At 38.2% G+C, this 24,725-nt stretch overlaps 1 protein-coding gene across 1 annotated transcript in view; it reads left to right on the top strand.

Annotated features, from left to right (window-relative positions):
- The first annotated feature begins 1,614 nt into the window (after positions 1 to 1,614).
- artn (artemin) overlaps positions 1,615 to 24,725 on the top strand; it is a 31,098-nt gene continuing 7,987 nt past the window's right edge. Inside the window, exons 1-3 of the mRNA XM_088077362.1 lie at positions 1,615 to 1,911; positions 13,060 to 13,121; positions 20,351 to 20,525. Coding sequence (XP_087933488.1) covers positions 1,731 to 1,911; positions 13,060 to 13,121; positions 20,351 to 20,525 — 418 coding nt within the window. The 5' untranslated portion in view covers positions 1,615 to 1,730. The remainder of the gene's footprint in view (positions 1,912 to 13,059; positions 13,122 to 20,350; positions 20,526 to 24,725) is intronic.

Genomic DNA, 24,725 nt, shown 5'->3' with positions numbered 1-24,725 from the left:
TTGCACACTAGTGCTCGCTTTCGGGAAATGGGTTCCTAAAATCTGTATGCTCTTTTACTGTGCTATCTGGGCAAACAGTTCCGAGTTAGTTCAACACTGACTTCAGAGGTAAAGGTACAGAAGGATATGATCTCACTCCTGTTTTTTTAAACCTATTTTATTGGTAATGCAAAATTTTTTCTTTCTTTTTTTTTTTCTTAAGCACTGATTGGACTACTGTTCATTGATTCTCGGAGCTGATTTGGCTTTGGGGTATTAAACTGTTTAATTAATTCATGATGTAGAGTGAAAAAATATTGGCAGAGAATGCCTATATAGAGTCCAGAGTTTTGTAATACCCTGCTAGTAACAGTCATAGCGGTAGTAGAAGTAAGTCAAATTGCATTTCTTTAGGTAGATCTAAATAGATCTGTACAAGAGGGACATGGATGTTGGTTAGTTCATTGCCTATATGCTACATATGAACACATTAGATTGATTTGCTTAAACAGGTTCAGTTAATCTATGTTCAACTAAAGCATGCTGTGTGATCTGTGTTCAAAATCCATATCAGCATCCTCTTACCTTTTGTGAACACAAGCCCGCGCAGTCCTCCCTCCCTCTGTAAATGTCCCTAGAGTTTTGCAGTAGTGTTGGATAATCCAGCCCATTCAAAGTTGTCAAATACTGCCACTTTGTCAGAGACTGTCGGTAATGATGTAATCTAAAGAGATGGAATGTCTAAATTAGTCATGGAATGAATAGGGTGGGGGTATGTGTGGTGGATGGGTCCAAGATATTGCAGACTTAAATTTGCAGACTAAAACCATAATGTTTTGTTTTGTTTTTTTTTCTAAATTTAACCACATGCTTTTTTTTGCCAAATCCCAACCAGCTGCTTTTGTCAATGTTTAGTTTTGGCTGGAACATCAACAGCATATGCAGAGGGATACCAAGAGTGTAATATGTGGACATAGAAGTCCACTCTCAAAGCAGCGATATGTGATGATTTGGGATTAGAAGGTGTTGGATTATATGATTTTTTTTTCATGTTACATATCCACAGATTATATCCAGTGGTGTTATGGAGGGCATACAAATTTATACGGGGTATACCCACCTCTTTTTCTGGCTGTTTTCACATTATACCTACATATCAGCTAAAAACCCATTGAAATATTACATTCATTGTCTGTAACCACTTGTCCTCATAAGGGTCCCAAGTGTGCTGGAGCCTATCCCAGCTGACTAATGTAAATGTCCATGATGTCATTATTCTATTGCCATTACATAGTGCAATCAGTATTTACTTCATAATATTAAATTAAGGTAAAGGAGTGCTGGCACGGCAGGAGAAGCAAAGAAATAAAGGCTGCAAAGGGCAAACAGTTTGAAGTCCAGTGGTTAATAAATGTATTGCCCAAATGTGTTTTGTGACATGTTTACTGGCTGCCTATTATTTACATACATACATATATATGTATTTTGAAGCGTTGCAACGTTGATTTGAACGCTGCATTAGTTGGTGGTGTGATGGAGGAGGGAATATAACATTGCAGGTTTTAAACACACACACACACACACACACACACACACACACCTCGACATAAAGCTTCAGTCGGTCCACACCTGTCCGTCAACAGGCACGGATCAGCACGGCTCGGAAGCCTATGTGCTCCTGAGCAGCTTCTCCTCAGCGGCGCAGGATCAGCCCGGCGGTCAGTGCTGTCACTCAGACAGAGTCTCCAGCCATGAGGAGCACCGCCATCGGGACAGCGCCACTCTGCCACAGGATCGCCTTTAACCGAGGAAGCAGCGCAGAGTTTCCCAAAGACTTCCAGAGTTTGTGCGGATTATTCCAGCAGCAGGACGCCAGCAGCTTGCTTTGTGTGCGTACGTCCATGATCGGGGGGGCGAGCAAACTCAGCAAAGGTGAGCCAATTAATGACAAATGTGCAGTCTGACACTGTCACAGCTCTGAGTTGAACTCGGTCTCAAAGTTTCTGCAGTCCATCAACCAACGTTGTAGTTTGTGATTTTGGGCTATAGAAATAACATGGATTTGACTCGACGAGGTTCGTTGTTTGTTTAACAGATATGCCAATGATATATTTGCAACTTGCCGGACTTTTCTTGCCAAGTTGTTCATATATAAAGAACTATATTGTTATGATATATATATTTATATTATGACAAAGAAATGATGAAAATCATCTGGATATATTAGGAAAATGCCTAGAAAACTATATTTTATAGTCCCCTTATTATCTATTCAAGATATGTTACAGATTTTTTTTGGGGGGGGGGGGGTCTTTTTTTCTTATTGTCAGGTAATTTTCTTGTAACTTTTTATTAACTCTTGCTAATTTTGGGGCAGTTTCTTGTAAAGTTGCTCATCGCCCTCTTCCCATGTTTTTTTTTTTTTTTAAGAACCCAAGCCAATTTGCTCAGGTTTGAAAGGATTAAATTGATGGATTTTCAAACTTGATAACAAAAAATATTTGAAAATGTTTAAATAGATAGGCCATAATAGAAAATACAGTGACAAAAATACATACGTCAGTAATTGCTACAAACTGAAATAAAGAAATGAGAAAGGCTTAAAACTGGAGTGAAGTCCTTATCTTATTTCATTCAATAGACAATTTATTAGTTGTTGTATTTTGGAGGGTAATATTCTGTGGCATATTTGGAAAATGAAGTCTGGTTTTAGTTCGCTGAAACATTGAGGCAACATGTCCCATATGAAAAGAGTACAACTATCTATCCCAAATGTATGTTATTATAAAAAGAGGATGTCCCTATAGCCATACTGGTCTACTGTCTTGGTGTTATGCAACGGCATATTTGTTTCATAGAAATTCATAACTTAGTATGTGAAATGCTTTATCACAACTAATTGATGTCAGTTTTAACACTATATTACAGTATGGAAAGATGTCATTAAAAAAGAGTTTCCCTCATTTGGTGAAATTGCACAAGAGAATGTAGAGCACATCTCCCGAGGCCTGTTTGGTTTATTTTTTGAGATAACTTCTTTTTGTTTTCCTAACCTCTGTATCTTTCAGTATGGACATAACAGACAAGCAGGAAAACAATGTTTTCATTGTCATTTCAATAATGGCAGTTGTCTCATTACTTCCATTCTTTCATTCTGTAAGACAATATAGATAACAACTCTGTGTCATGCTGAAATAGTGGATTGGGATGAGATGGACATGCAGAATGAGTTACAACTATTGAGTTAAGCTCAGCACTTGCTTTCATGTTCTACGTCACCGTAATGTGACAGCTCTCTTAACAAGTCTTAGTATCGTTTGCAGAATCAGAATCTATTTGCCAAGAATATTTAGTGTGGGAGGAATTTGACTTCAGATGCTTTCACTTGATAAGCATTTGGTTAGACATTTCACATAGGTTACACAAGGGAAAGTAGACTTGTAGGCAAGTGTAGAAAGTGCTACATGTTGTATAATTTATTTGAATATCAATACATGCTTAGTGCTGTATTCATTGATATTTTTTTTAAACATTTTTAACATTGATTCTCAACAAATTGTTGCAAATTGTTGTATTAATTGAGTCATTATTTTTATTTTTTAAGCCCCTTTTGGCAGTCTCTTTCAGCAAAATATAGCTGCAAATGACAATTCCAAGGATCAAGCCATCATGGACCTTTAAAACTTGAAAGCTTGGGAGGATCAAGATCTTTGAAACGTTTACGACACATGCATTAAAGATAACTACAGGTTTTTTGACAATCGGGCAGATGCTTGTTTATTTATGGCCAAATCTAGTCCAGACCATGCTCTTCTTTGGCAACAATATTGTTTCCTATTGGTTAATGACAGAAAAATTTCGTGAACATGCTTCTATGGCTTAGTAAAAAATATCCACTGAGTTTGTTGATGTTTGGACAAACTGTTGTTGAATAATGACCAAATTTTGTGAAAGGTTAATGCACTTGTTTCGAACTGGTGGTGCCCCCTGTTGAGTGATTTATTGGCACAATGATTGAGGAGTTAGGCCTATCTATGTGCTGAGCCAAACCTAATGTAAAGTCCATTGTCAATATCAAAACACAATGAGATAGTGACAAACTTTTGATAAGATTGGTCCAGTAATGATAAATACAACATTTGGTATAACTTGGACCTATGATTTAGGAGGAGATGTTTTGAAAATGTTTTTTTTTTTTTGTTTTTTTTAAAAGATGAAAATGTAGTCAGGTGGACCTCAGTGGTCTTGAGGCTCTATTGTAAAGCACACTGAGCTGGAATTGTAGAATTTAAAGTCAATAGGATTCATGGTGCGAGGGGTGTGCCCTCTCCAAAGCTGAATATTTGGGCCTTAATTATAGCACCCCCATCTGGCTGATTGGCATCATGTTTTTTGAGCAGCACTGGCACACAGCTTGTAATCCTTGGTGAAACTGTGATGTGTCTATGATGTACAATCTCACAGGAATTTCTGATGAACACTTCTGATGCTAAAAATATAAATTCACATCAAAACAATTGGGTTTCAAACCTTCAGGGCTTAAACTCCAAACAAGCTGTGATAAATACATCGCACACCACCTGTCCAACAGCAGACATCAGGTTTGAGGCTAGCTGGTGAACAAAGTGGAGCACTTAGCAACCTTCAGAGGCAGATTTTTTTCTGACAAGCTGGTAGAGACCAAATCGGCATTAAAAAGCCAGTGAATGTTGTACTGATCATTTTCAGGTGGCCAGACTAACCATTTATATTCTCAGCATGTCTCACACACATTTTCTACTAAAATACTTACAACTCTTTTTTGTTGCCTCATTTGAATGCATGGATAAGCCTCCCTCCCGTTTTTGACTTCCCTCCTACCTGTGCACTGTGCACTCTGCTCAGCATGAAAATACCACACTGACAGACAAAGAGACAAAGAGAATTTCAAGGTCAGGAAAATACCAAACTGTTGGAGTGCTGCTTTAAGTGGTCATAGCACAGCTGTTGTGAGCCAGTGTTGTCAGTTCTTGATTGTTTTGTTACATCTCAACAACAACCATCCCAATAAACAGAAAAGAATGTAGCTACAAGTAAACACGTTACACGTTACACGTTACATGTTACACGTTAGGGGGCGCTGTGGAGTCATTTTTCCACACCCATTTCCAAAACCACCAAAATACAATTTTTTTCGCTAGGCTGGACGTGCATACCAAGATTCATGAGTTTTTGAGCAGGTTTAGACCTCCAAAATTGTTATTCATTTGGCATAAAGATAATAATTCCTTGCATTCCAAGAGGGTGCTCGCACCATTCAGTACTCAGTTCCTGATAATTATGACAGAAAAATGACATTATACTACTGTGTGCAAAGTGACATAGTGTTTATGTACCTGTAGATGTGTGGCTCATTACCATCTACTTAAATATCAAATACTTTATACCATATCCCATTAAATCGGTGCCACCTAGCTGGACCACATTTTACACACACACACACACACACACACACACACGCACACACACACACACACACACACACACACACACACACACAGAGGTAAAAGAGCAACAGCTGTGACACTGTCACTTCTGTTTCTTTACTACTTTTCTTTTTTTTGTTACAAAAAACTTCCATCTCTGATCTTTTTTCTTGTTAGGCCAGCCTTCGGACAGTGCCTGAAGAAGTGGTGTCTGAGTTAAATGGCCAGTGTTTGAGCTGGCCTTCAGCCTTTTCTTTGTTTCAAAACAAAGCAGCATGAGCTCTGACATTTTCCAGATGATCTGCTGTTGCAGATGATGACAAAGAATCCTGCAAGGAATCTTGAGATGTCTTCTTTCTTTCTCTTTTTTTTCAGTCAGGCAAAAATGAGGGTTCTACCACTCAGCATGGTACAGTCCAAATTCTGTATTCTACGAGACAATTAGATATACGTAACTACTCATCCAAATGTGTCTGTTTAAAAAGTTGATTGGACTCACTGCACCCTCAAAGAACAGTGGAAGTTTTAAAATGCCTCCATGAAAACAAATCAAACAAAATGATCAATTAGACATACAATACACATTGTAATATGTATTGTCTTGATATGTACATCACCTGAATTTTGGCAGTGCATGTAATGAAAGAAAAATAGACTTGAAGCATAAAAATACACTTTTGGTCACAGATATACACAGATGAAATGTGAGATGTTGCATGATTGAATGAAATACCTGTAAAAAATGTTTCTATGAAACACTCTCTGTCAGGACAAGCTGTGAGACTAACTGTGTTAGATTGATGCTGGTTGTGGTAAGCACACTGCTGCTGTTGTGGAAATGTGTTGTGACTTCAGTCAGGCCAGTACCACAGGGTCTCCCTCTCACTGGCTGTCCTCAGGTGTTTTTATCCCACAGTGGCTCTGCCCTCACCTTTACAGTCTCTGGGACATCTCAGTGGTTTGGTTGTACTTGTGTCAAAGTTTGACACAAGTACAAGTACACATTCTTTTTGCTTCATGGTAGGCAGGTGGATAAGTCATGCCGGTACATAACTCTGTGCGGCGGATTTTTAAGGAAGACAAAGTTGTTGAGTTGTTGTCTTTATTAAACTTGTGTGGTATGGATTAATTGTGTAGGTGTTTTTTGTGCATATAATTACTCTCAACATGTACGTAGAGAAATGTTGTATTAATATATGTAATAAATGAGTATGTAGTAAGTGAGAGCATGCACTGTTCACTACTGCCTCCCTAGCTGTGAAATTTCACTCTGAAGAATTCTGAATATTGTAAAAATTAGGCAAACCTAAGGAGGAAACTCCTAAGTTGGATATGAAGATGCCCATCAATAGCTTAGCCCTGTCCCAGAACAGGGGCTGTTATTAATGTGCGTGCTAACATTCGGTGGTCTGTTGGAGCTGCACGCTGTGAACTACTTTCACTCTGGTAAAATCTGGAAGCAGGTTGTGTGTCTGTGGTTCTGTGGTTGTCTTTTGCTGAATAATACTGAAGGCTTCATGTGGAAGTAAAGGATACTCTTGGAAATATGGAGTTAGTTCAGTTGTATAAACACAGGCTGCAGTAATGATCCTAAAGGCATTTCTGTAAACAGAACTAACCACTCCCAGACCGCCTGAGACACTGAGTTATCAGCTTACAATTGAAGTGTTTTGTAAAAAGCAAACAAAACAACAACAAGAACAACAATTCAAAATATTAAAAGTACAATATAACAAACACTGTTAGATTTGAATTTGCTTTCCACACTCTCACAATCTAGCCTATGTTGGAAATATATATATATATATATATATATGTATTTTTTTTTCATAAAAAACTGCACTGTCTACGGTGTTTTTGTGTGAAATGAAAGAAAATAACAAACTTCTGCCACATGCCTGGTGCTAAGTTCACATCACCATTTTCTCACAAACAGCCCCCACTTTATTCAATAAAGGTTAATTTGTATTTAAAATTAAGTCCTCTGGACATGGATCAAGAGGTCCTGACAAGGACAGAAAATGTCTGTTGAGGGGCGCCCAGTAGCTCAGTTGATGGAGCGGGTGCCTCATGTGCAGAGGCTGTGTCCATTGCTGCAGCGGCCGCGGGTTCAAGTCCGGCCCTTTGCTGCATGCAGTCCCCTCTCTCTCCCCCTTTCATGCTGTCTGTCCTATCCAATAAAGGCCCAAAAAGCCCTTAAAAATATCTTTAAAAAAGAGAATTTCTGATTAAACTTTGCAAATTGTTCAGTAATCCATTTCCCTGCTGTGCATAAGCATTAACCCTAAGTGAGTTATTTCAGTACACTCCAAACAAACTGATAACAGGTCTTCTTAATACATTTTAAAGGTGAAAGTGATTCTGCTGGCTCTGAGTGGCCACACTCATGGAGCGTTGCCACCAGCAGCTCAGTTTGGTATGCATTTTTTTGCATGTCTATTGTGAAAAGTTTTTTGAAAAAACCTTTAGTACCAAGGTACCTTTGCAGCAAGTATAAACAACCCCACCCATATGTAAGAAAACTGACTGCGGTGGAACATTAAACAGAGGGGTCTTGGGTCTAGGTACCTCTTCATAGGTGGTACTGTTGGTTCCAAAAGTATTATACTGAAAGCCTTTGGTGAAAACGTGGCTCCAGAGGCAGAGTGTAAAGCCTGCTGTCAGTCCGTCTCCTCTGGCTGCATCCCACTGCCTCACTGATTTCTCTCCCTGAGTCTGTGTCTTGGTTGTTTTGACAGTTTTTGGACAGTCTCTCTTTGAACTCATTTATGGTGTTGTAACTGTTTGTTTCACAAAAATGACGGAATTTTATTTATTTTTTTAAAGATTATTTTTTCGACTTGATTACGCAACCGCTAAAGACTGACAGGAAAGGGGGGTGAGATAATGGAGAGGACATGCAGCAAAGGGCTGGAGGTTGGAATCAAAAACTGCACCATGAGCTAGAGGTTGCCCCGGAAGTAGTTGTGTCAAGAATCAAAAAGTACCTTATTTCACACCACATATCATCATAGAGTGCAATTAATAATTTCACACCTATCGTTATTGTAATATGACATGCATCTGTTTCTATTATAGCTGTGCCTCTCTCCCCCTCTCCTCCCCTCTCTCTTTCGCTTTCCTTTTTGCCATGATTGTATTTCATTTGTTATTTACGACATCTATTGCTCGTCTGTCCGTCCTAGGAGAGGGATCCCTGATCATCCTCTACTGCTCTTCCTGAGGTTTCTTCCTTTTTTTCCCCCGTTACGGGGGTTCTTTTTCGGGAGTTTTTCCTTGGGTGATGTGAGGGTCTAAGGGCAGAGGGATGTCGTATACTGCGAAGCCCCCTGAGCCAAACCATGTTTTGTGATAATGGGCTCTATAAATAAAATTGACTTGAAAAATTGACTATGAACAACTGCTCAACAATTTCAACTGATTCTGTCACTGGTTTTAGATGCTGGCTGGCTTGTATTGAAGATATCCTGTGGTCTTACAATATTTAGTGTGTATTTTGTAGTGCCACATGGGGCTGGGCAATATGGCGAGAAATTAAATTAATACATTTTTTGTGCTTTAAAGCAAAATTGAGCAAAATGAAAAATTAGAGGGTTTTAAATCAGTATTGCATATTTCAGAGTTATGAATATAACAGCAACATACAGTTGAAACAGTAGAGTATTGAAAATGATCAATTCTGAAGTTTGATGTTAATAATGTTATTGGTTGTGTTGAAATTGTGTTGAATGAGCATAGGTCTGTTGTAGTGGAGTCAAACGACATTCCCTCCAGCTCTCTGTGATTTTTTCACATGTACAGTTGTACAGAAGAGGCAGGGTGGCTTGGTAGCACATACCTGGGGCAGATAGTTTCCAGCATGTGAATAAACCTGCAGGCTTTTCTTCTGTATATATGGATACCGTATCTTTAGTGATATGTAGTATGACTGCATCAGTAATAGCTTTGCAGCGAGCGGCTTTCCTGTCATACAGGACACAACAGTAAAATGATTTCACTAACGTCGACTGCTTTTTACAGGCTGTTTGTGGGCTGACGTGGTCTTGTTCATCTTGGAGTGAGACACATTTCTCAGACCACTCAGCAGCATGCCTCGTTTGAGATGTTGAAATAAATCAGTCACGCTGCTGCCTTTAGTCTCAGCAGCTTTTGAACAAACTTTGTAGTGGACTGTGGTTTGTTCGAGATCTGGCACTGCAAAACCGAACGATGAGTCAGATTTTGATTTCTAGTTTTTCATTTTAGAGAAAAAAATTGCATTAATTGACAAAATCGATTTATCGCCCAGCAGTGACACACAGTGGGCACAGAAAGTTGTCCAAATTTTGCAACTTCCAGCACTACACACTCCATGCTGGAAAGATCATTTCACCGCTGGGTGCAGTGAAGGAAAGGAAAGGAAATGCATGGCTTTGCGATACAGCGTCCCTTCAGTATCCCTGATTAGCACAAAGTGCAAAGGACTATTCATTGCTGCTTGCAGCTTTAATATTATTTCTATATTTTTTATTGGTATGTTATGATTTCTTTATGTTCAGAACAGAAAGGACAGAAAAAGAAAATGGATAAAGTACAATGCATACTGATGTTAGCATTATGTTTATAAAAGAAATTGCTAAGAATCTTCTATGACCTTTACCCCGCTTAGAAGCATAATGCTGCATTCAATTTGGGACGATGTCACACCCAGGCTGCCCATGTTCCAGTGCTAACTGTGAAAACAATGCAAGATGTTGACAATACCAACTCTAGCCAGTAAAGCCATTGTTAGCATGTCCACAGTTAGACAGGACTGTGTGTATGACTGTTGAAGTGACACAAATAAGACAGAAGTGTGAAGTAACAGTATGTTAATACAGCTTTCACTACTGTTGATTTGTGGAGCATACTGGATTTTCAGATCTGGGTTCTCAGCCCACGTCTTCACATGTTGCAGTGGACCTCCGTGTCTAACTATTACATTTTAGGTATCCCTCTGCTTCTGCTGTTTATGTTCCGGGATGGTGCTGCTGTGATGTCAACAAATGCACATGGTGGGATGACACTGCAGGTGATTATGTTTAGACAACATGAGCATGTGGCAACCAATGCTTTAACATCAACAGACACACATGCTGACCCTGGTGGTTTGGATTAGGGGGTGGGAGGCACATGGTAAGGTGTAGAAAAAAAAACATCACACTCAGACGAGAAGCCAATACCGCACTCCTGCATGAAAGTCTGGGGTTTGTTCGACTCATCCACCTCCCTCCTTCCCCCCATTAGGTACTTTCCCACTCCTCATATTATGTTGTCACCGGCATCGTTTCAACTTGCTGCAATTCTGCCACATGTCGTGCGGATGCTACAGGTGCCAACCAGCTCTCCGGCTGCAACCGGTTCTGTCCAGCTGCATGTTCAGCTGAGGTGGTCCAGTGGCATTTCATGCACACGGGAAAGGTTCTTCTTTGTCTCGCAAACTTGCGCCAAAAATATTGTCAAAGCGACAATATTTTACGAGTTGTGAATGAGAACAGGCTGGGTTCCTCCAACTTTCCAACAAGTCAGATATCTTGTTGGATGTTGAAATATCCGACTTGAAACTCCGACCGTCTGTGTTTTCAGGATTTTTTAAAAAAAAATCCCAATTCATTACAAGTCCATGTTGGATTCAGTGAGTTTGATATTTTGCAGGCTCACACACGTTCACTAAATGACTGTTAGTGGGTTATAGCTGGCAGAAGACCAAAGAAAAGAGCTGGACATGCTGGTCATGTTTTGTTCCATCTCTGCTTTGACAGCTAGCTCACAGGCAGTGTTTTCTTTACCTGTGAGTGTTGAGTAAGTACTGTAGACATTGTTAAAGACTTATTTCAGCAATATTAAGAAGGCCCTCATTATAAAACTGGGCTGTCTCAGCAGTAGAAAGATGCAAATAATTTTGAAATTGGTGCTAAACGAACACTTTACTCAAGAGGGACAAAAGCTCCAACGAGTACAACGAGCTACAACGAATGAGGACTGTGAAACAGTGACAGCTGGGCGGCTTTTGTTTTCCCATGAAACAGTAAGTTAAAACATGCTTTTGATAACATTGAGGAAAGAAATATATAATTCAGTAACTCAGTCTTGGTTTATCAGCACTGGTTAGATGGAGGGAAGTTTACCACATTTCATCTACACATACTTACCACATGGTTTTGATAAAAAGCTGGTTAAAAAATTGGCAAAGTATTCCTTTAATGTCAGATTTAAAGGCGTGTAAAATGTGTGCCATGGCAGTAGTTATTATGGCTCTGCTTAGGATCATTCTTAATTTTTCAATCTTAGCAAAAAAACATGTATATCATCCAGCACCTACATATTGTGGGGTACAATGGACATTTCAGTGACAAGTGAACCTGTTAAGTATTTTTAATCATTGTTGTCATTACCATTTATTACGTAGATTGCACAATAGGCTTGTACTACAGAAAAAAATACACTTAATCTTTCTCATCTGTGTCCTCCGTCTTTTCTCTTCTAAACTGTAGTAGCTGTATGCATGTCTGACAAGGTATCTTTTACATACACACACACACACACACACAAACAGAGTCAGTGTTGTGCAGTGTGATCCCTGATCCCTCTTACCCTACTCTCCATCCATGTGTGTTGTACTGACAGAGGCAGACAGAGCCTCATCTATTTTTAGAAACCTGAAGTTGTAAAAAACAAACAAACACACATTAAAAATGTACTTTAAAATGTATTGCATATTTAGGACCCAAGATCCTTTTCTTTTCTTATTTTTATAAAAGCTGTTTGATACTGCTTGAAAGCTCAGACACGCCAAACCAACATCAGAGAACTAGCGGCAATGAAAGTCAGCTGTTGTGTCGCCTCATGTCGCTGTGTTTCAGCCAAAAAGTTGCACATGAACACACAATAAAGACCACAACTGACGGCCCGCTAGCATGTATGCACCTGTGCAAGAGTAAATATCCATACCATGCATCCAATACTGTCTCTATACCAGCAGACAGGGATCATCTGGTATTATCTTTCAAAAAGTGAAACTTTAAAGACTGTCAAGGCATTATTAACCAGTTAGATCATTAACAACTCAATCCAACATATTTAGTGTGCACCAGTGAACAAAAACACAAACCATCAGGAAACATTTCTGCTTAAGAGCTCAGTGGCTCTACTTTCCTCACTTCTGTTTCTCTTCTTGAGCTGAACTGCCAATCAGTGACTTCACACACCACTGGGTTCCACTGCACTGCTCTCTCAGCTGAAAAAAAAGCTGGCAGGGGCTGACAGGGGCCAAAAGCCTATATATCTATATCTATATCTAAATCTTTATATTTTTTTAATGCCAACAGCCATGGCCGGGTTTGTCAGGTTGTCTGTCTGTACATCCCAATCCAGTGAACACGATATCTCAGGAACTCAAGAACATCTTTTATCCCTCAAGAACATCTTGAGGGATAAAATTTTATGGTCATAGGTCAAAGGCCAAGGTCACTGTGACCTTGTCTTATTCTTGTGAACGCAATATCTCAAGAAAGAACACATTGAGAGATTTTTTTTAATTTGGCACAAAACATTCAAATGAGTGGCGGTAATTGATGTTGTTATTTTCTTTTGTCAGATGGAAAAACCTGGTGGAGGCAGGAGGCATCAACTACCCAACATAACCTGAAGAACTGGAAGGTGAGCATGCATGTTTTGTGGTGGGTTTCATTTCACTAAACAAAAATCATGCTTTTTTCTACTACGTATGTTTACTGTATAATAATATTGCATAAAGATGTGTAACAGCTATAAGGTAAATCATAATGAAATTAAACCATAACCTTACCATGCAAACTATGCACAACATGTCATCTTAGCACATCTTTGAGAAGAGATTCTACCTGTACTGAATAAAAAAAGGCAAATGATCAATGCGCATCACACAAATTCTAGTTTCCTGCATGAAAGTCTGACACAGAACATGCTCATTCACCATCCCCACCTGCACACACTTACCCACCACCTTGCTAAAAAAGTTACACTTACTCCAATACTCATTCCAATGGTACTGACCTTTGGCAACAGATGAGGCCACAGGTTTCTGGTAGAAAAGTACGGGCCCCATACATATGCAGACCTAGTAGGCTCACGCCAGGACATTGACATTGATACTGACATCATTGAATCTCCAAGTGAACTCATGCATGCTTTGATCCACTTGGATTTCTGTTTTCTAGACTTTGTCTTGTAGTTTCCTCGCCTCACTTGATCTCACTTTCATGGATTCTATTTCTGACCCTCAGTCCACTTGTAAAGTGCACATCTTTTAGCCCCAACTATGAGGTTTTAGAACATTATTGAACATCATTTTTGTCACAGTGTTTTAGGTTGTCATTGTAACCTAAGCAGAAGAAAAGAAAGCTGTCTGCCCCAGGCTTCTACACTGAAAAGAGATTATTTCTACAGGTATCTAAATGCAGAGAAAAAAGTAGCCCTGTATTAAAATGAAAACAGAATTAAACCCTGCTATCAGAATCACTGCTTTTTATATAGGGTGTAATGTTAGTACCTCAGTCAAAGTTATGACACTTCTAAAGGTTATTTATATTAGTGATGTCTGGGAACAAGTACACATGATGATCTTAGATGATGGAGGATGGTGAGGGTGGACCTGCAGCGAGATCTGCTCTCTGTGGCTGTTTCTCAAACAGAAATCAATGCTGCTTAATTAATTGCCCAGCTACTATAATATTAGCTGTAATATTGTCTTAAGGGACAATCACACTCAGACGCATCACTAGAGAAGCGTTGCCAGCAAAACCATTGTTTCCCTGTTGTACAGGGCACTTGTTTTCTGGTGGTTTTGGGGCATGCATAAAAGTTAAGATATTTTCAACTTTTCAGTTCAAGGTGCGGAGTCGCACTGCTCATCAATGTCTATTTTGGCTGAAGTATTTTGGCAGTATTTACATACGAAGAGCTCATCAATGCTAGGTCTCCACATTGCTAAATCAGAATACCCAAAGAGCAAATGCCTGGAGCTGCATGTGCAGTCAAGTGAATCTTCCTGGTCAGCAAAGAAGAACATATTATATTATGCACACACAGCCCAGGCGCTCCCAGCTGTCTTTCCAGATGCGCCTCATGTAATGCGTCTCTGTGTTGTGATCGGCCTCTTAGGGCCAAGACACACCAAACAGACATCAGAGAACCAACAGCAAAAAAAAAACCCACTGCGTCAACTCATGCCCGATGTGTCTTGCTAAAAAGTTGTACATGAACACACTAAACCGATAGCCAACCAGCAAATGCATTCTGCGCCTGCGTGAGAGGAAATTCCTTGCCATGCCACCAGACTGCAGCTGTCTGTAATCACTCAAAATGGGAAACCTAAAGAACGTCTTGATGCTAGTTAGCCAGTTAGCTGATTAATAACACAATCTACAATCCTAACAATCAAAGGAATAAAACGTTTTTATTAACATAAAGAAAAACAAGCTTGTTCTGAACTCACTCCTGACTTTAGCTCTTGGTTTTCTTTCCTCACTTCTGTTTATCTTCTCGTGTGCTGAGCTGAACTGCCAATCAAAGTGATTTCATTCACCGACTGCCTGAGAAAAAGCAGATGAGGGTTCAGGAGGGCTGACAGTGCAGGACACAGTGCAGTGACAAGAACCATGAACACTCACCAGCAGGACAACATGGACCGCTGGCAGACTGTCAGCTTGGTGTGTCAGGGCCCTTGGAAACCATAATTATTCCGTGTCAAAGTGTTTATTCAGCCAACAGTAGTAGGTTACTTATAATGCTATAATTTTGTTGCAGATAAAAACAATCTAATTGAGGCTTTTTCAGGGCCCTATTACAGTGTCAGGAAGAGGATTTCAGACACTGTTAGAAGACCCAACACCTGTACACCTGACACATAAGGTGAGGGTTTTAGCTTATGAAAGAAAGAATATACATGAAAATTCAGAAGGAAAAGCAGGCCAGTAGGGTTTGCCAACAGAATGTTGGCATATGTTTCACCATCAGCCAGATTCCACTACACTGCATACTTGATCTGGGCCTGAGGTTCCTGCCAGACACTGCAGGGAAACTCATTTCATAAGTGGTGTTAAAATATTAACCCTAGCCGCACAGCAGGAGGGTGTCACTTACGATTAAGTAATGAAAGAAATGCAGGTGTTGGCTGCAGGTAAGGCCATGAAGACAGGGACTCTATAGGCTGAAAGCCAGACACAGGGAGGACAGACACAATTTCCATGTCAATGAGCTGATGGAACAGGACGGATCAGCTTTCAGTTTCCACAATGTATGTAACACTGTAAAGCACCAAATTAAATGCAAATACTTCAGAGAATCCTGGCTCTGTTAAGGTCAGTTGTCAGTCAGTCAACACTGTAGTGCAGGTATTTGTTTTAGATGTTCATGGTCTCCAGGGGATAAATCTAAATGACTTTGGTGACTGTCTGAGTTTTGATCCAGCTGGTCCTAGCAGGTTACAGCTCTGAACTATCAGTGAAATATCTGTCAGTAGTATTTTTGTAGGTGGACTGGCACATATTTGTCACAAACTTTCATGGTTTTCAGTGGAGTTTTTGCACACACACAAATACAGTCCTGCTGTTGGTTTCATGTTATTTCACTGGTGATCAAAAGTTAATGTGCCAAGAAATATACATGAAGCCAGGAAAGTGCTGGAAGATAACAGGATGCCATTACTGCGGAGGCATCTCCCTCCCGCCTGCGTCTGAATGCAAGCTGTACTGAGAAGTGTACAATTTTATACTTTAGCTTTACTTTCTGTGTAACGTTACTTTTGAAAATGATATCTAAGAGTTCAGGAAGAACCTGTGCAGTTCCCGGCTGCTCGACCAAAAGTAGCAATCTTCAACTTTGGAAAACAACTACAATTTCAAATTTGATTTCAAAAACATTATGATAGTTATTAACCCATTGATGTCCACAGTGAAATTTCAAAAATTTCCTTCACAGCATTTAAAGCACTAGCTGACCTAAGAACACATCAGTTGGGATTTTTCAAATCGGTCAATGTATAAGGCTACAGAGGCCATTTTTTAGTAAGGTACCTTTTTTAGGATTTAGTCACAAAGGATTTCTCGTTTTTTGATTTTCCATGAAAACACACCCCAAAAAAATAGGTTAGGAGTATCAGATCTTAATTATTTTTCATACACACATTATCCAGACTCTTATGATACAGATTCAAAAAGAAAAATGATAATTCATCATTTTTTCTTGCTCCAATTTGACATTGTGCACATTATGAAGGCATTTTAGAATGTATTTCTATGGGGTTTTAAATGCGAAAATATGTTTAGACTCTCGGTCTTCCACCCCTACTGAATATCACTGTCACTCTGTCTCTCTGTCTCTCTCTCTCTCTCTCTCTCTCTCTCTCTCTCTCTCTCTCTCCCTCACACACACACACACACACACACACACACACACACACACACACAGAGAGAGAGAAATTAAACCCAAAGTCAGACACTTGACAAACATCTTTGGTCTGGAAATGCAGCTGCAGGTTTGTTCCAGTTCTGTTGGCAGCTGTCAGTCTTGATGAGAGGCACTTGCAGAAAGGTGCTTTAAAATACTGTAGATAGGACAAAATTTTAAAAAAGATTCAGTTTGAGCTGATTAACATGTTAACAGTTGATGCTGCACCTGCAGCTGCATTTCAAAGACCAAAGATGTTTGTCAACAAACAACTTGACTTTGGATTTCATTCTTTGTGTGTGTGTGTGTGTGTGTGTGTGTGTGTGTGTGTGCGTGTGTGTGTGTGTGTGTGTGTGTGTGTGTTTGTATATGTGTGAGAGTGAGTGAATGTTATTAAGCAGGGGTGGAGGACTGGGAGTCTAAACAGATATTTTATTCCCATAGAACTACCAAGGCAGTCCTTATTATCATCATTATTATTAGGCTATTGTTTGCTATAATGCATATTTCTGTAATGTAAGCCTGTGCTAGTTTTATGTGATCTTGTGAGCCTTTAGCCTGAGCCTTAGCCTTTATTTAGGTATTGCAGGGGGCCTCCAAATCATTTACAAAACAGCATGATTTTCTGATAGACAGCTTTTTGGTCTATCAAGTGTGCCATAAATTGGAAAAGGTCAATTAAATAAATAAAACACTGATTCATTATAGTTTTCATTTAGTGTCTTGATGTGTTTTTTACCTATTCCACCAGTTTATTCTAAGATGTTTTTAATGATAATCCAAATTATAATCAAATAATGTCCGAGCAGTCAAAATGACTGCTATGGTCATTCTAGTAGTTGCAGAATTCTGGTAGACCGAGTGTTAAAACCCCATAGAAATACAATATAAAATGCCTCTATACCGTGCACAATGTCACACTGAATTATTTAATGAATTATCATTTTTCTTTTTTATCTGTATTATCAGAGTCTGGACATGAAAATGTGTATGAAAAATTATTAAGATCTGATACTCCTACTAACCTATTGTTTTGGAAACAAAGGTCAGTAGTTCCTGTGTATTCTTATGGGGTAGTAAACCCTATAGGAATACATGGAAATCCATGGTCATAGAACCATATTTCTCACAGTTTCTCCCTAACAACACATTGGAGAATCTATTTTATAATATATTCTTACTTCAGTCTATCTGGTTATTAAGTGCATGACGTTTTTTGATCATGCTATCATGTGAACCTTTATTTCCACCAGGGTTTATAGAAAAAGTGATAAAATGGCTAACCCTATGTGACTAACTACTAAAAATAGTATGTTACAGAAATGGCTGTATCTCAAACACTAGAAGGACCTGTATCACATTTTTGGTACCATTGGACTCAGAACAACTTGAATTTCAATAATATGTTATTTCTTCCAATGTATGTATAGTATTGAGCATATAAAATGAGTGCTAAAGTTATTTTTGTGATTTTTTTCATATTCCAACTTTGTCTATCAATTAAGGCATGATAAATTTCAGATATTGAAAATTTGATTTTGACACAGATAGCCACATGTCTCAACACTTAACACAGAAAATGTTATGTTTCTATCTCTAACAGAAACATATCTATAGGGCTTTTACTTAGCAAACTAAATATAGTATAAGGACGTAAATGGGTTAATGAACTGTAAGTATGGGACAGGTCCTTTTAGAATGATGTGTTCATCATCTGGTAAACTGTGCAATATTTGCCAAACCCATGTGGAGCTCAGGTCACCTTGACCTGCTATCAGAGACCTGTAGTTGGCATTTTGTTACTAATCACATTCCAGGTGATTGATGAAATAATCTTGAATATCTATAAAACAACATGAATTTGTATTTTTGATTTAGATCAATTATAATTTAAGCATTATGTAACTGGTCCATAATGCTTAAATGCAACTATATTGACTGTGCTAGCTAACATTAGCTAGTACAGTAACTTTAGTAATGTTACATTACAGCACTTCATCACTTGATTATATGTAATACATACATGTAATACATACATTTGAATGATGTTAAGATCGCCATCCACATAAAGTACCTTCAACAGTAACTGGGGGTCACTGCCCATGCTGCTGTCACCATGATATGATACAGTAATTGTTAAAAACTGTATCCACTGCTGTCACTGTCAGCAGGCAGCAGTCAACTGCCACCGCAGTAATGATGGCTCCGCTAGATGGTAAAACACACAAATTGGTTGCTGGTTTCATCTATTGCATCCAGCAAAAGCAAGGATAAGGAAGACTTCTAACTTGCAGCAAGTATGTTTGTAATAAATGTAAGTTTTACATTCTTTCAAAAATGCTGTGAAAATATTTTATCAGTAAGGAAATACACTGCTGGGCTTCTGTGACATTATCACTGCACCAGTAATACTGACAGAAGGATTTGTTTAATTTAATTACTAGCTGCCACAATACATCTGCCTCGCTTGTCAACATTCAACCGGAGGCAATGTGGAGGTAGCTTAGCTTAGGTTCCACCCTCACTCCACTCATCGGCCATAAGTTTGCATCCTCCACTGTTTACCCCTTTTCCACAGGTCCAACTCTCTCAGCTAATTTTGGACCATACAGAGTATTTTGACAAAAAATAAATTGGTTCAGAAACTCGAAAAGTGGGTCCCAGCTGAAACCAAAAAGGTACAGGTTTTCTTAGGCCTGGAGTGATGACATCAGTGGAAGAGTCATATTCTACAGGTTGGAAAGACAGGATGGAGACGGCAACAACAGCAAAGTCAAGGAAGAAAAAAGTGAGGAGGAAAAAAAGTGTTCAGTCTTCTCAGTAATAGTCCGTTCATGCTTCTTTTTGGGGGTAAAAATAAATAACTGTAATAACATCAAATTGATAGCCTGTAAGCAATGTTCACCTCTTGAAGATTAAAAAAAACATTTTTTCAAAAGTGTCCTGCACCCATCCACTGGCAGGCTTATGGGAGGGCTTTTTTAACTCTATTAGCATACAATTCAATTCAATTTTATTTATGTAGACCATTATCACAAATCACAATTTGCCTCAGAGGGTTTTCCAGAATATGTTATCCTTCTGTCCTTAGACCCTCACACTGACTAAGGACAAATACCCTTCCCAAAAAAAACTTAAACAAGGAAAAAAATGGTAGAAACCTCAGGAAGAGCGACCGAGGAGGGATCCCTCTTCCAGGACAGACAAACATGCAATAGATTTCATAAAGAACAATAAAATTACAATAGCATATGACAAAATGCACTATGCCTGACAGTTGTATATTTTGGTGTTTGCGGTGATGGATTAGTGTTTTTACCTTCGAAACACCAGGGTGCTCCAGTGAAAACATTTAACCCCTGCTGTGTGTTCGGATAAAGTGCAATAAATCAGTGAATCTGGTAGCTTCTCAAATCACACAGCCAGCCTGCTGACCAAAGTGTGCTCCTTGATACCGTCAGGTGATGCTGTGGGTGGTGGCTTCACTGCTAACACTAGTGAAAGATGTGTTTTCTGAGGAGGACAATAAAGAGGCTCGGCCAGACCTCCAGCAAGTCCACAGGCAGCCCTCTCTGTCTCCTGCTGAGGGTCTGGAACAGGACAGCGGCATCCCCGCACCCTGGCCTCATGCCCTTGGTAAGTATTCCGTTTTCTTGTTTCATTATTGCACAACTTATCTGCTGTTGGTTACGTCATTTTGTTTGAACTTAATCTTGTGTGGCCGTAACAAGTTCTATTTCAGGTTGGACTAGTCAGTGCTGCAGATATCCTGCAGACATGTGATTAGTGGCACATCAGTGTTGAAGAGGGAAAACTTGATACATATAAATCATTTTTTACTGCCTTATTAATGCTACATGAACTGGATGCACCAAACGCTATCTAGGCTTCTGTGTGATTTGAACCATCCTTTTCCACTCAACCTCCCACCTCCTTTGAAGAGTTTTCCATTTATCAGCACCGTTGCCTACATAGGAGCTCCTCTGTGGTGACATGATTAAAAAGAAAACCACTGTGTAAATCCGTGTGAATGCTTTTGTAATCTGTGACCTCTGACTTTGTTTTTTCTATCAAATGGTCACTGTAGATGAGTGTGAACAACAGTCATTTAAAGTAATACATTTAGCTCCCCTGGGATTTATGCTTTCATTTGTCTAATTTTGACAATACAACTTGTGACAAAACATTGCCTATTCCCCTAATGGTCATGACTAATATCATATATATATATAGTACAAGAACATGTTGATGTATTTGGTATCATGCAGCACACTGATCACAAGAAAGGAAAACTTCAAAACTGATAAATAATTACAGATTCTGGGTCTAGATTCAAATCATTATTTTTTTTTCACAATCTAACAAAACTGTTATATGCTATTGACAAAGCTACTTAGATCCAAAATTTTCACTGTCAACATGAGTAAATGTTTTATGTTTATGTTAGAGTACAACATCACTGGGACTGTTAACTTTTAACTCTGCATGTATCACTCCGCTTCACAGCTTTTCAAAATCTGTTTATTAGTGTTAGAGTGAATATGGATATGATTTAGAAGTGGGATATGTTTATAGCATGGTGTAAGCACAGGTTCAAACAGCTAGTTGCCAAGGCGGGGGCAGCTGTGACGGATGGGTTTTGGTAAACGTTCGTTCACAGGGGGTAAACCAGTTATCACAGATGTTACAAGGATCTGCAGTGAGACATTTCTCTAAAATTATTCCAATTTTTACGAGCTATTAATTATGTGTTTGGCATTAACAATTTCCATCTCAAACCCCTTTAACCAAAAATTAAATCACCATGGTACTAATTATATCCATAATAGTCAGCAAAGTACAACTCTTGAAGACGCTTCAGGTGTTGGGACAAAAAAATTCAATACAATGTCAATAAAATCCAAAGATGATCCCCATGTTGAAAATGCATTTTATTAATAAGCTTTATTTAAAAAAAAAAAAAAAGACTGAATCAGAGACAATATTAGACATTCTTTGTTGAGCTGCTTTTTTCTATGAAGAGTGAAGGTTACTTATTATTCTGTGTCCTTGTAATCGAGCAGGTACACTTTTGGATTCACGAGTACCTTCCCTTCTGCTGTGTTTGTAGTTAGTGAATCACTGAAAAAATATAAATCACATGCATTTCAAAGTAAAAAACTCTAAAAATCCTAACCTATTACCTTTATAACAGAATCTGTGGGCTATGTCCAGGTCACCTAAGCCAAAATTAAAAACACAAGTCCCTCCTCAGTGCGTTTTTTTTTTTTTTCAAATCCCTGATCCATTTTGCAGCATGCCTTCTCCCCTCATTAATAATGAACAGTCCCTATCCCTGACCACTGAGAAAGGCCGGTTCTGCGACGAGGAGCATGTTAAAGTCCGATTGAGGTTGGTCAGTACCAGATCCATTGCGCCTGCTCAGTCTGTTCCCTGCATGCGCAAGCAGTCTGCCATCTTGGAAGGGTACGAAAAGCAAAATGTGCATAGAATATAACTGATTAATGATAGATGAAAACAACTTGTGATTAAAAAGATGTTTGCAAGTGAGGAGTTTCACAACAATTACTATATAATAGGAATTGATTATAATTACACATGTATAATTAATAATATATTAATTATACATTAATAATACATATACATTAATAATATTATTAATAATAATATATAATTATTCAATTATTATTTTTATATTAATTATATATATATATATATATATATATATATATATATATATATATATATATATATATATATATATATATATATATATATATATATATATATATATATATATATATATATATATATATATATATATATATTGACAGCACATCAGCAACTGCTTGGCAAATTTTGACATTTTATGGGTGCTTTTTGAAGTTATTGAGGATGCTAAATCCATTTCTGATATTTTAAAAAATGATGTTTTAAACTAGAAGTCTGCATATTCTAACTGTTGGGCTGATTGAGAGCATTAGCTGGCGTTACTTACAGTCACCCTTAAACAATAAGTCAAGTCAAATCAAGTCAATTTTATTTATAAAGCCCATTTTCACAAAATACGGTTTCAGCTAGCCACTAGCATCAACTACTTAAGTTAAGTTTATTTGTGTTCAACTACTTTATCATACCACATAACACTGAATAAAAGTTCTGGCACAATTTTAACTTAATTAAATGAAGTCAAATTCAAAACTTACCTGTGTGGTCAGCTCTAATTAGCTCCAGTGCAAGACAGCCAGTCTGAGGGCTGGAATAGTTCAAGTGAAAAACGCTAACTCGGAAAGTTGGGTTTCCCACATTTCACAACAAAGACTCGTGAATTACTTTTGCCTCTTGTTAGGAAACTTAAGTTGTAATGACTCATCAAGTCATTTTACGGGGATACCACAAATAATTTAGTTTGCTGGACTGACTTAAGTTACTGTCTCATATGTTGATGATATATGTTTTTAAGTCTGAAAATCTTCAAATACTTCTGTATGCCAACAAATGCAAGTTGGCTTTTTGACAGTGTGGTGATACTGACCTTATTTTTGTAATGCTGTCAAGTAAACCTAAGTTGTGTTTCTACCACATTCATGAAAGTGATGGAAAATGTTACTTTAGACACCAAAGCATCACACTATGATTTTCTCGATTGCCTGAACATTGCCCAATTTAATGTAAAATGGAATAGTTGAATAATTACATAAAATAATGCATGTGGCTTGTTTTAACATGGCTGAATATGTATCTCAGCAGAGTTTGACTGTGAAGACCTGTGCTCTTTGCCTGGGGCCTTTTTCTATGCATTTTTTGTTCTTTTTTTCCTTGTGATTACAAGTTTTCCTTTGGTAAACATGAAGGCATGAACTGACAGGCACGCATACAGCTGTAATTGAGCATTCCACAGTTGTAACCACCATTCCCTAAGGACGATATGGAGCCATTAAGAGAAAGTGCAGGGCAAAGTCATCCCAAGTTCAGGAAGTAGAAATCAGAAAGTCAAACACCTGGGCCAGGCCAGGCCAGGATGAGCAGTAACAGATAATACACTGACAAATAGATAGATTTAATTAAAAAATACAATTAAAATAAATTCAGTCACATATTTTAGTGGAATCAATTTAGTAGAAAATCAGTATACAGAAACAAATGTGGATCTGAAGAGAGTTTTTGTGGTTTGCAATGTTTCCGAATTAGATTTTCTTATAGTGGTAATAAGTGTCATCTAGCCTAGGCCGTCTTTTAATTTTGTATCCTTTCTAACCAGGAGAAATTTCAGCTGGTTGCAATCTGCACTCCTTATCCCTGGACACTGCTAAATTCCCTATAATCGGACACTCTTTTTTCTTTAAGAAAAAAACACAATCAAGAAAATAAATTTAGTATTACGAATAAAAGTACTCAGTACAGAAAAAATTAAATCAAATCCTCATATTTGAGAGGTTGGAACCATGACATGTTACTACATGAGAAATAACTTCAATTTAAACAATTATCAAAATTTCTGTCAGTCAATCAATCGTTTAATCGTTTTCAGCTGCACTTTTATATTTTCATATGGTTTTATTTAGTAATGGACAGGGTAACTAAAGTTACCAAAAAAATCTATTAATTTATATTTAAGTACAGTACTTGCATAAATGTACTTAGTTACATTCCAGCACTGCTAAGCAGAAGATACATATATACATATGGCCTACATATATTCATTTTATTTTTTTTATTTTGAATGTTTCTCAAGGATAGAACTTAATTTTTTTGTGTTGGACATCAGTTTGTTGACAGTGAAAACAAAATGATCACTTTTTCTTATCTTAGCATAAATACTTTCAACCGCTAGAA

This window comes from Plectropomus leopardus, chromosome 5, assembly GCF_026936395.1.
Source record: "Plectropomus leopardus strain MGB_pleo_1.0 chromosome 5, ASM2693639v1, whole genome shotgun sequence".
Classification (NCBI taxonomy): Eukaryota; Metazoa; Chordata; class Actinopteri; order Perciformes; family Serranidae; genus Plectropomus; species Plectropomus leopardus.
Note: the sequence above shows the minus strand (reverse complement) of the source record. Positions and strands in the feature narration are given on the sequence as shown.